The 13,606-nt window shown below is 42.2% G+C and overlaps 1 protein-coding gene across 2 annotated transcripts in view; it reads right to left on the minus strand.

Annotated features, from left to right (window-relative positions):
- The window catches only part of LOC126253708 (protein arginine N-methyltransferase 7-like), a 124,374-nt gene that overhangs the window by 39,517 nt on the left and 71,251 nt on the right, over nucleotides 1–13,606 (minus strand). For both annotated transcript variants that reach the window (XM_049955240.1, XM_049955241.1), the window contains one exon: nucleotides 213–442. In XM_049955240.1, coding sequence (XP_049811197.1) covers nucleotides 213–442 — 230 coding nt within the window. The remainder of the gene's footprint in view (nucleotides 1–212; nucleotides 443–13,606) is intronic.

The raw sequence follows: 13,606 nt of genomic DNA on the forward strand, positions 1-13,606 counted from the left end.
TTAGTCATAATTAGACATCCAAGATCTGTGGTCACTAAAGAACACATTTATACCTTAACACCAAATGAAACAGGTAACAGTCAACTGCACAATAAAGTTAACTTACAGAGATTATGAAACACACAATCTTATAAGTAGCTTGATGTGGATAATTATGCAACAATAAAATCCCTTTAAGCAATTATGGTGACTTTTGTCTTTCTCTGTCTTACCTCAATACACGTGTCGGTGCAACTATAGTTGTGAATTCTTTCTGTGAAAACTGGCTCAGTTGTATATCATGCACAGCTGCGGCTCCTGGACAGGTAGCATGGCGTTTAGGTGTTTGTATGCTTACACCATTTTCGAACCAGTCACTCAACTTGTTCCATCCATTTGCAAAATCACTTTCAACCACTTGTGCATAAATAATGGCCAATGATGGAACTACAATGCAGTCTTTCTGGAAATATGAATAAACATTAATGATTAATGAGTGCTTCCAAAGAATGAAATATATATTTAATGGATGTAGTTTATCCCCCCCATGAACCATGGACCTTGCTGTTGGTGGGGAGGCTTGCGTGCCTCAGCGATACAGATAGCCGTACCGTAGGTACAACCACAACGGAGGGGTATCTGTTGAGAGGCCAGACAAACGTGTGGTTCCTGAAGAGGGGCAGCAGCCTTTTCAGTAGTTGCAAGGGCAACAGTCTGGATGATTGACTGATCTGGCCTTGTAACAATAATCAAAACGGCCTTGCTGTGCTGGTACTGCGAACGGCCGAAAGCAAGAGGAAACTACGGTCGTAATTTTTCCCGAGGGCATGCAGCTTTACTGTATGATTAAATGATGATGGCGTCCTCTTGGGTAAAATATTCCGGAGGTAAAATAGTCCCCCATTCGGATCTCCGGGCGGGGACTACTCAAGAGGATGTCGTTATCAGGAGAAAGAAAACTGGCGTTCTACGGATCAGAGCGTGGAATGTCAGGTCCCTTAATCGGGCAGGTAGGTTAGAAAATTTGAAAAGGGAAATGGATAGGTTAAAGTTAGATATAGTGGGAATTAGTGAAGTTCGATGGCAGGAGGAACAAGACTTCTGGTCAGGTGACTACAGGGTTATAAACACAAAGTCAAATAGGGGTAATGCAGGAGTAGGTTTAATAATGAATAGGAAAATAGGAACGCGGGTAAGCTACTACAAACAGCTTAGTGAACGCATTATTGTGGCCAAGATAGATACGAAGCCCACGCCTACTACAGTAGTACAAGTTTATATGCCAACTAGCTCTGCAGATGACGAAGAAATTGAAGAAATGTATGATGAAATAAAAGAAATTATTCAGATAGTGAAGGGAGACGAAAATTTAATAGTCATGGGTGACTGAAATTCGAGTGTAGGAAAAGGGAGAGAAGGAAACGTAGTAGGTGAATATGGATTGGGGCTAAGAAATGAAATAGGAAGCCACCTGGTAGAATTTTGCACAGAGCACAACTTAATCATAGCTAACACTTGGTTCAAGAATCATGATAGAAGGTTGTATACATGGAAGAACCCTGGAGATACTAAAAGGTATCAGATAGATTATATAACGGTAAGACAGAGATTTAGGAACCAGGTTTTAAATTGTAAGACATTTCCAGGGGCAGATGTGGACTCTGACCACAATCTATTGGTTATGATCTGTAGATTAAAACTGAAGAAACTGCAAAAAGGTGGGAATTTAAGGAGATGGGACCTGGATAAACTGAAAGAACCAGAGGTTGTACAGAGTTTCAGGGAGAGCATAAGGGAACAATTGACAGGAATGGGGGAAAGAAATACAGTAGAAGAAGAATGGGTAGCTTTGAGGGATGAAGTAGTGAAGGCAGCAGAGGATCAAGTAGGTAAAAAGACGAGGGCTAGTAGAAATCCTTGGGTAACAGAAGAAATATTGAATTTAATTGATGAAAGGAGAAAATATAAAAATGCAGTAAATGAAGCAGGCAAAAAGGAATACAAACGTCTCAAAAATGAGATCGACAGGAAGTGCAAAATGGCTAAGCATGGATGGCTAGAGGACAAGTGTAAGGATGTAGAGGCTTGCCTCACTGGGGGTAAGATAGATACTGCCTACAGGAAAATTAAAGAGACCTTTGGAGAGAAGAGAACCACTTGTATGAATATCAAGAGCTCAGATGGCAACCCAGTTCTAAGCAAAGAAGGGAAGGCAGAAAGGTGGAAGGAGTATATAGAGGGTTTATATAAGGGCGATGTACTTGAGGACAATATTATGGAAATGGAAGAGGATGAAGATGAAATGGGAGATAAGATACTGCGTGAAGAGTTTGACAGAGCACTGAAAGACCTGAATCGAAACAAGGCCCCAGGAGTAGACAACATTCCATTGGAACTACTGATGGCTTTGGGAGAGCCAGTCCTGACAAAACTCATCTGGTGAGCAAGATATATGAAACAGGCGAAATACCCTCAGACTTCAAGAAGAATATAATAATTCCAATCCCAAAGAAAGCAGGTGTTGACAGATGTGAGAATTACCGAACAATCAGTTTAATAAGCCACAGCTGCAAAATACTAACACGAATTCTTTACAGACGAATGGAAAATCTAGTAGAAGCCGACCTCAGGGAAGATCAGTTTGGATTCCGTAGAAATACTGGAACACGTGAGGCAATACTGACCTTACGACTTATCTTAGAAGAAAGATTAAGGAAAGGCAAACCTACGTTTCTAGCATTTGTAGACTTAGAGAAAGCTTTTGACAATGTTGACTGGAGTACTCTCTTTCAAATTCTAAAGGTGGCAGGGGTAAAATACAGGGAGCGAAAGGCTATTTACAATTTGTACAGAAACCAGATGGCAGTTATAAGAGTCGAGGGGCATGAAAGGGAAGCAGTGGTTGGGAAAGGAGTGAGACAGGGTTGTAGCCTCTCCCCGATGTTATTCAATCTGTATATTGAGCAAGCAATAAAGGAAACAAAAGAAAAATTCGGAGTAGGTATTAAAATCCATGGAGAAGAAATAAAAACTTTGAGGTTCGCCGATGACATTGTAATTCTGTCAGAGACAGCAAAGGACTTGGAAGAGCAGTTGAACGGAATGGATGGGGTCTTGAAGGGAGGATATAAGATGAACATCAACAAAAGCAAAACAAGGATAATGGAATGTAGTCGAATTAAGTCGGGTGATGTTGAGGGTATTAGATTAGGAAATGAGACACTTAAAGTAGTAAAGGAGTTTTGCTATTTGGGGAGCAAAATAACTGATGATGGTCGAAGTAGAGAGGATATAAAATGTAGACTGGCAATGGCAAGGAAAGTGTTTCTGAAGAAGAGAAATTTGTTAACATCGAGTATAGATTTAAGTGTCAGGAAGTCATTTCTGAAAGTATTTGTATGGAGTGTAGCCATGTATGGAAGTGAAACATGGACGGTAAATAGTTTGGACAAGAAGAGAATAGAAGCTTTCGAAATGTGGTGCAACAGAAGAATGCTGAAGATTAGATGGGTAGATCACATAACTAATGAGGAAGTATTGAATAGGATTGGGGAGAAGAGGAGTTTGTGGCACAACTTGACCAGAAGAAGGGATCGGTTGGTAGCACATGTTCTGAGGCATCAAGGGATCACCAATTTAGTATTGGAGGGCAGCGTGGAGGGTAAAAATCGTAGGGGCAGACCAAGAGATGAATACACTAAGCAGATTCAGAAGGATGTAGGTTGCAGTAGGTACTGGGAGATGAAGAAGCTTGCACAGGATAGAGTAGCATGGAGAGCTGCATCAAACCAGTCTCAGGACTGAAGACCACAACAACACAACAACAACAGTTTATCTATTGGAATTATTTATCATGTTAATTGTGATTATATCTGAAATTTAATTGTGTCTATCATCTGTGACTTAATGTATACAGGGAGGTCAGAAAGTCTCAAAAGCCTTCAAGGGTGTATCAGGGTAGGTTGTGTTGAGAAATAATTGTTAAGAAAAAATTCGACATGTTCCCCCTTCCAATTTAATTAGCATTGACATTAGTCAATTATATCATTGTGCATTCATACTGAAGAACTTGTAAGCACTAACATGCAGTAATTCACAGAGATTGGTGGTTCCATGAGTTACCATTTCCTCAAATGCTCATTATCAGTTAAAATGTGCCTTCTTTGGAAGTGATAAATTTAAGCTAGGTGAGCAAAAGCTGTGTTTGTTTCTTTGAGGAAACACTGTCTCTGGCAATCTGCTTGAATTCCCATGTGCACTGACCTGATTGGCTAACTTCAATGTCAATTAAATTAGAAATGGCGCAACATACTGATTGCATCAACTCGTCATTTAAGCAATGTGTTAGATGTGGCAAAACCAACGATTTTGAAAATTTTACACTTTATGTTAAAGAAAAAAGTATACCACATTCTGGTGTTTCACAAATTAGATCATGAAGATTATGCAGCTCGCTAAGCTGCAAGTTACGATGAAAACCTCATAGTTCACATTTTGTTTACTCATGAGGTTCGAACACCTCATAGATCACACTTTGTTTCATTCTACATCTGCAGAAACGTCCTCCCATTAGGGGGGATTTCATAAGCCAAGCAACAACGCAGGAACAGTATGTGGGACTGGGATCTGGCTAGGGATAAGGAAACATTTCTTGAAATCTCCCCTAATGGCCTTACCATCAAACTACCCATATCTGACCTCCACCTGTTCAGATTCCGCCAATCCTTAGCCCTCACCAACATAGTCCTGCAAAACCATATCAACAAAGCCCGATCCTCCTTGCAGTACCTTCTCTCCATCTGCAAAATTCTCTTGCTATGTAACCCCAGATTCCTGGAACCCATAACACACACTGAAACTCTTGCCCTCCAGGAACTTGAGCAATATGCACAACGCCACCTCAAAAAGCTCTCCATCCTGCTCAGTTCCTACTCCCACCTCGGAGCACCACTGTCCACCACTTCTACAACCTCCAAACCTCCCCCACGCCCCCTCATAGCTGACAAACCTTGTCTCGTAGACCTACTGCACTTATCCCACCCTCCAAATCTCCCTCCCACCACCAAACAGAACTCAAATCCTAAACAGACCTGCAACACAGTCATGAACCTTTCCTCCAGAAGCCTTAGTCCCACAGAAATATCAGTCTTTTCCAAAGGCCTCACCTTCTGCCCCACTCCCAAATCCAACCATGCAGGACTAGTTAAAGACCTTCTCTCCTTCTCCCAGTCCCTACAGTGGAAACACTTTTTCACCACCAACCCGACCAATCAGACTCAACTAAAGACCAACATTGAACCTTGCCTAACTCAGTTCACTCCTCCATCCAACCATGATCCACCCCCACTGCCTCCAAACCACCCCCTGTTAACTTTCCAGAATTTCTTATCCTCGAACCTTGCCTCACCATCATTCCCCAAATCCCTCAGCATGCATACTAACCTTACATCCGCAGAAAAAGTGATCCCGATCTTATAATCCTACCTGTAGACAAAGGCTCCACCACCGTAGTTTTGAACCGCAAAGATTACATGGCAGAAGGACTCCGTCAGCTGTCAGATGCTTCCACCTACAAACCATGCCACAGTGATCCCATTCCAGCAATCCAGCAGGATCTCCAGTCACTACTCAAATCCTTAGGCCCATCCCACAACCTCTCCCCAGAGTCCATCTCTCTACTTACCCCTACCATTCCCCACACTCCTACCTTCCACATGCTTCCTAAAGTCCATAAACTCAACCACCCAGGATGCCCCATTGTGGCTGGTTACTGTGCCCCCACTGAGAGAATCTCTGCTCTTGTAGAACAACACATTCAACCTATTACCCAGAACCTATCCTCCTATATAAAAGATACCAACCATTTCTTCAACTGACTCTCCACAGTTCCTCTCCCTTTACCACACGGTGCCCTGCTCGTCACTACTGATGCCACCTCCCTGTACACTAACATTTCATAATGCCCATGGCCTTACTGCTATTGAACACTAACTTTACAGATGCTCTATGGATTCCAAACCAACAACCTCCTTCCTAGTCTCCATGACCAACTATATCCTCACCCACAATTACTTCTACTTTGAAGACATTACCTACAAACAAATCCGGGGTACGGCTATGGGCACCCGCATGGCACCATCCTATGCTAACCTATTCATGGGCCATCTACAGGAATCCTTCCTAAAAACCCAGAATCCTAAACCCCTCACCTGGTTCAGATTCACTGATGACATCTTTGCTATCTGGATTGAAGGTGAGGACACGATATTCACTTTCCTCCAGAACCTCAATAACTTCTCCCCCATTTGCTTCACCTGGTAGTACTCAACCCAACAAGCCACCATCCTAGATGTTGACCTACGCCTCAGAGATGGCTACATCAGTACCTCCGTCCATATCAAACCTACTAACCACCAGCAATACCTCCACTTCGACAGCTGCCACCCGTTTCATACCAAGAAGTCCCTTCCGTACAGCCTAGCCACCTGTGGTCGTCGCATCTGAAGTGACGAGCAGTCCCTCTCTTAATATACCGAGGGTCTCACTGAAGCCTTCACTGACCGTAATTATCCTCCCATCCTTGTACAAAAACAAATCTCTCGTGCCTTATCTTTCCAGTCTCCCACCACCTCCCGAAGTCCCACAGTCCGGCCACAGAGGAGCATTCCCCTCGTAACTCAGTACCATCCGGGACTGGAGCAACTGAATTACATTCTCTGCCAGGGTTTCGATTACCTCCCATCATGCCCTGAAATGAGAAATGTCCTACCCACTATCCTTCCCACTCCTCCTACCGTGGTATTCCACCATCCACTGAACCTACACAATATACTCGTCCATACTTACACGTCCCCTGCTCCCAATCACTTACCTCATGGCTCATATCCCTGTAATAGACCTAGATGCAAAACCTGTCCCGTACATCATCTTACCACCACCTACTCCAGTCTGGTCACTAACATCACCTATCCCATCAAAGGCAGGGCTACCTGTGAAACCAGTCATGTGATTTACAAGATAAGCTGCAACCACTGTGCTGCATTCTATGTAGGCATGACAACGAACAAGCTGTCTGTCCGCATGAATGGCCACCGACAAACTGTGGCCAAAATGCAAGTGGACCACCCTGTAGCTGAACACGCTGCCAGACATGATATCCTTCATCTCAATGACTGCTTCACAGCCTGTGCCATATGGATCCTTCCCACCAACAGCATCTTTTCTGAATTGTGCACGTGGGAACTTTCCCTGCAATACATCCAACATTCCCGTAACCCTCCTGGCCTCAACATTCGTTAGTCACTGTCGTCACCCATCCAGCCCCCTCCCTGTTCCATTTCCAGCACTACACAGCCGTCATTTCACCGTCACACACAGTCTTTTAATTTCTTTTATTTTTATTTCTCTCCTTTCCGCTACTTACCCCCGCCCCCCTCCGCACCTTCCCTCCTACCCTCCGTCTAAAAACACTTCACTGACTGCCACTCCCACCATACTACCCCTCCCCCTCCCTCCCCCAGCCTCCTCCTTACCCCCAACCAGTCAACACTCCCATCAAGCACTGATGCTGCTGTTCGCAGTGTCGTTTCAGTTCTCTGAGACTGCAGATGTGTGTGCAAGTTGCACTTGCTTGAGTGTATGTGTGTGTGTGTGTGTGTGTGTGTGTGTGTGTGTGTGTGTGTGTGTCTACTGCTGGCAGAGGATTTAATGGCCGAAAGCTATGATTGTGTGAATGTTTTTGTTGTGCTTATCGCGGCTCAGCATCTCCGCTATATGGTGAGTAGCAACTTTCTTTCTTCCGTATTGTTACATTCCATCCTGGATTTTCCATTGTTTGAAAAAGGTAGGTTAGATTGTTCCGAATGTGGTTGAGAGGATAAATGTTCCAACAGCACTTCAAATCTCCCAGTTTTCCAACTGTTAAGCACCATGTAGGCAGATGTTTGAAGATTATTACTTTTTTTGTGCAATCCAGGCACCTTATCTGCAGCGACAGAATAGTGCTGAAAATGACAGTTTTTGCATTTGCTTCTGGTTAGCATTCTACAAAGATGACAAACACCTTGTACAGAGCTTTTTCATGTTTACAACATAATTCATTCTTCTGATATTGTTGTTGTGGTCTTCAGTCTCTATCCTGTGCAAGTCACTTCATCTCCGATTAACTACTGCAACCTACTTCCTTCAGAATCAGCTCATAGTATTCATTTCCTTGTCTCACTCTATAATTTTTACATCCCACACTTCCCTCCAGTACTAAATTGGTGATCCCTTGATCTCTCAGAATGTGTTCTATCAACTGATCCCTTCCTCTAGTCAGGTTATTTCATAAATTTCTCTTCTCCCCTATTCTATTCAGTACTTCCTCATTAGTTACATGATGCACCCACATTTCAAAAGCTTTTATTCTCTTTTTGTCTGAACTGTTTATAGCCCATGTTTCTCTTCCATACACAGCTACACCCACTGCCAATAATTTCAGAAAGGACTTCCTGACACTTAAATCTACACTCAGTGTTAACAAATTTCTCTTCCTCAGAAATATTTTTCTTGCTATTGCCAGTCTACATTTTATATCCTCCCTGTTTTGATCATCATCAGTTATTCTGCTTCTCAAATAGCAAAACTCACCTATCACTCTAAGTGTCTCGCTTCCTAATCTAATGTCCTCGGGAACATCTGATTTAATTCAACTGTATTCCATTACCCTTGTTTTAGTTTTGTTGGTGTTGATTTTATATCCTCCATTCAAAACACTGTCCATTCTGCTCACTTGTTCTTCCAAGTACTTTGCTGTCTCTAACAGAATTACAATGCCATTGGCAAACAGAAAAGTTTTTATTTCTTCTCCCTGGACATTAATTCACACTCCAAATTTGTCTTGTTTCCTTTACTGCTTGCTCAATATACAGACTGAGTAAAATTGGGGATAGACTATAAACTGTCTCACTCCCTTCTCAACCATTGTTTTCCATCCGTGCCCCTCGACCCTTATAACTGCCATCTGGTTTCTGTACAAACTGTAAATAGCATTTTGCTCCCTGTATTTCACCCCTACTACCTTTAGAATTTGAAAGAGGGTATTCCAGTCAACACTCTCAAAAGCCTTCTGTGAGCCTAAAAATGCTATAAATGCACGTTTACCTTTCCTTAACTTATCTTCTATGAGAAGTCATAGGGTCAGTATTGCCTCATGTGTTTGTACGTTTCTCCAGAATCCAAACTGATCCTCCCCAAGGTCGGCTTCTACCAGTTTTTCCGTTATTCTGCAAAAAATCTGTATCAAATTTTGCTATCGTGACTTATTAAACTGATAGTTTGGTAATTTTCACACTGGTCAACACCTTCTTCCTTTGGAATTAGAATTATTATGCTCATCTTTAAGTCTGAAAGTATTTCACCTGTCTCATACATCTTTTTCACCAGATGGAAGATTTTGTCATGGCTGGCTCTCCCAAGGCTAGCAGTAGCTCTAACAGAATGTGTTCTACTCCCCGGGCCTTATTTCGACTAGGCTAGCAGTAGCTCTAACAGAATGCGCTCTACTTCCGGGGCCTTGTTTCGACTTAAGTCTCTCAGTGCTTCGTCAAATGCTTCATGCAGCATCATATCTCCCATCTCATCTTCATCTATGTCCTCTTTCATTTCCATAATATTGCCCTGAAGTACATCTCCCTTGTATAGTCCCTCTTTTCTGCTTTCCATTCTTTGCTTAGGACTGGTTTTCCATCTGAGCTTCTGATATTCATAAGGGTGGTTCTCTTTTCTCCAAAGATCTCTCTAATTTCCCTGTAGGCAGCATCTATCTTAATCCTATTGATGCGTGCTTCTACCTCCTTACATCTGCCCTCTAGCCATTCCTTCTTAGTCATTTTGCACTTCCTGTCAATCTCATTTTTTAGACTTTTTATTCCCTTTCACCTGCTTTATTGATTGCATTTATATATTTTCTTCTTTCATCAGTTAAATTCAGCATCTTTTGTGTTATCCAAGGATTTCTACCACCTCTAATCTTTTTACGTACTTGACACACTGCTGCCTTCACTATTTCAACTCTTGAAGCTACCCATTCTTCATCTACTGTATTCCTTTCCCCCTGATCTTGTCAGTCATTCTGTAACGCTCCCTCTTAAACTCTCTACAAACTCTGGTCCTTTCAATTTATCCAGGTCCCATTTCTTTAAATTCCTATCTTTTTGCAGTTTCTTCAGTTTTAATCTATAGTCCATAACCAATAAATTGCGGTCAGAGTCCACATCTGTGCTTAGAAATATCTTACAATTTAAAACCTGGTTCCAAAATCTCTGTCTTACCATTATACAGGGTGGTCCATTGATAGTGACCAGGCCAAATATCTCACAAAATAAGCATCAAACGAAAAAACTACAAAGAACGAAACTCGTCTAGATTGAAGGGGGAAACCAGATGGTGCTATGGTTGGCCCACTAGATGGCGCTGCCACAGGTCAAAAATGAGGGTTCCTATTTTTTAAAAATGCAGTTGATATCTGTTTGACCTATGGCAACACCATCTAGTGGGCCAACCACAGCGCCATCTGGTTTCCCCCCTTCAAGCTAGACAAGTTTCGTTCTTTGTAGTTTTTTTCATTTGACGCTTATTTCGTGAGATATTTGTCCCAGTCACGATCAATGGACCACCATGTATAATCAGTCTGAAACCTCCTGGTGTCTCCAGATCTCTCCCACATATACAACCTTCTTTCATGATCCTTAACCCTTAACTACTATCTACCGTCTCTCAGACCGCTGCTGATTTTTGTGTCGAGATATTTCTCACACCCCTGTAAAGCCAAATGGACTCTTCCATGTACCTTCCTATTGGCTGTCAAGCTACACGTGCCAGCATTCTTGCATTGTTGGTGCTCTTTGTTTCATAATTATTAGCCTCGAGAGGTCTCACAGATGTACCATAGTGTTTGCATGCCACATTTTTATTGCATGCTACTGTTTCTCCATGGCGGGGAAAGCTGGGCATTCTGTGCAATGTGTGTTATGTGAGACAGATGTCTTCACTTGCAAGATGAGCCTCAGACACCAAAAGAAGAATTCGAAAATCGAAAAACTTGCACCTTTTGCCCTCCTCGTCTGAAGAGGAAAACAAGGTATCCATGTCAACAGGGTGGTGTTCCGATTTGTTTGGAGTGTTACAGGAAGGTCTGCGTGAAGTGTTTGCAGGTGGAAATTGACTAAAGTATGATTCAGTGGCACATGAGAACAAGTATTTAGTTTTTACTTGTAATTTTAGAAGTAAAATGGTGGCAAAGTTTCTCCATTCATAGATTTATGGACTGAAATATTCGCTCTACATTGCAAAGTGAGTCGTAAACTAAAAGCTGACTTCGCACACAATTTATCGTAAGTCATGTCGGATTTTTCAACCTAGTTATATTGCAAATTTGTAATATAATTCCTCTGATGAAAATCTGTGTGTGAGTAAAGAGCTAACTATTTGCTGTTATTTTCGTAACTCATAAAATAAAAATATACTCCAGATGTCGCTTTGTTTTAATTGTTGAAGTGTTTAAAATACCGCAGTGTTTAAAACAAATCAAATTTCTACAAAAGCCACCTCTAAGAAGTGTAATGAATGACTGGAAGTCAAGAAACTGTATATATTCAGCAAAATTCTGGTCTGATATACAAAATAGAAAAATGCGGTCTGTGAGACCCCTCCATAGTAATTGTGTTCCTGTGAATGACCATAGTAGTTAAGGGTTAAACCATGTGTTAGCTATGATTAAATTCTGCTCTGTGCAAAATTATACTAGGCAGCTTCCTCTTTTATTCCTTTCTCCTGTTAATATTTACCTACTACTTTTCCTTCCCGCCCTTTCCCTGGAAACGAATTCCCGTCTCCCATGACTATTAAATTTTTGTCTCCCTTAACTATCTGAATAATTTCTTTTATCTCATCATACATTTCCTCAGTCTCCTCCTGATCTGCGGAGCTAGTCGGCATATGAACTTGTAGTACTGTGGTGGGTGTGAGCTTCATGTGCATCTTGGATACAAGAATGCATTCACTATGCTGTTCATAATAGCTTATCTGCATTCCTACTTTTTTATTCATTATTGAACCTACTTCTGCATTACCCCTTTTTGGTTCTTATATTTATAACCCTGTTTTCACCTGACCAGAAGTTCTGTTTCTCTTGCCATCGAACTTTGCGAATTCATCCATTTCCCTTTTCAAATTCTCTAACCTACCTGCCCAATTACGGGATCTGACATTACACGCTCTGATCCATGGAATGCCAGTTTTATTTCTTCTGATAATGACATCCTCCTGAGTAGTAGCCCAGAGATCTGAATGGGGGACTATTTTACCTCCGGAAGATTATACCCAAGAGGATGCCATCCTCATTTAACCATACAGTAGAGCTGCTCCTTCCCTCAGAAAAAATTACGGCTGCCCCTTGCTTTCAACTGTTCACAGTACCACCACAGTCACTTTGGGTTATGTTACAAGGCCAGATCAGACTTTGGTTTATGTTACAAGGCCAGGTCAGTCAATCATCCAGACTGTTGCCCTTGCAACTACTGGAAAGGCTGCTGCCCCTCTTCAGGAACGACATGTTTGTCTGGCCTCTCAACAGATCCCCCCCCCCCCCCATTGTGGTTGCACCTACAGTATGGCTACCTGTGTCAGTGAGGCACGCAAACCTCCCCACCAATGACAAAGTCCATGGTTTACGGGGCAGGGGGTTGACATTTTTCTGATATCCTGTAAAATCAGCTACTCCATGATTTGTTAGCCTATGTGTAAATTTTTAAATCTTTTTATTAATACGCATGAGACAGAGGAGAAAAAAAAAAAAAAAGATAAAACTTCACCATTTTGAGTATGTTAGGAGTTCCAGTAACAGTAACCAAACTCTAAAATACATAGTACAGACATTAATGTGACCAATGCCTTTGTATGAAGTCAATGTACAAGAACCACTCACAGAAAGTGGCAGCTCTGGCAGGAGAGGGTATGTAAAGCATGTTAAGGGGATGTGAGAAACAGAGCAGTCGTCGTCGTAATATGGAAATGGAGCGGTTCATCTCACATCCAAAAGGGCATGATCATTGGCTTTCAGTTGGTTCATTGGTTTGTGGGGTTGAAGGGACCTGACTTCAAAGGCCATAGGTCCCTTTTTCCATGACCATGAAACATCCACAAGGGATACAAACAAGCAATGGAGAGGACAAGGGACAGCACAGAACAAGAAAGACACAATCAAAGAGTAGAAAAGAGGAATTAAAAGCACACAGAGTTTTACAGTGGTTGGTCAACCATGGAAGCAAAAAAGCAAGCAACCACCAAGACACACACTAAAAAACCACAATTGAAAACCGTAGGCCAAAGGCCAGACTCAACACACAAAAGAGACAAACCTTCAGATTCAGCAATAAAAACCCCCTGCTTGAATAAAACTGAAAACTAAGACTGCCATTGCAGCGACAGCCATTAAAAGTTCAGGGAGCGTACCAGGCAGTGCAAACATCTACCTGAGTGCGGCTAAAAGCGGACAGTCCAACAAGATGTGGACCACTGTCAACGCTGATCCACAGCGACATAGAGGTGGGTTCTCACGGCGCAGTAAATGACCGTGCATCAGCCA

The sequence above is a fragment of the Schistocerca nitens genome, chromosome 4, assembly GCF_023898315.1.
Source record: "Schistocerca nitens isolate TAMUIC-IGC-003100 chromosome 4, iqSchNite1.1, whole genome shotgun sequence".
Classification (NCBI taxonomy): Eukaryota; Metazoa; Arthropoda; class Insecta; order Orthoptera; family Acrididae; genus Schistocerca; species Schistocerca nitens.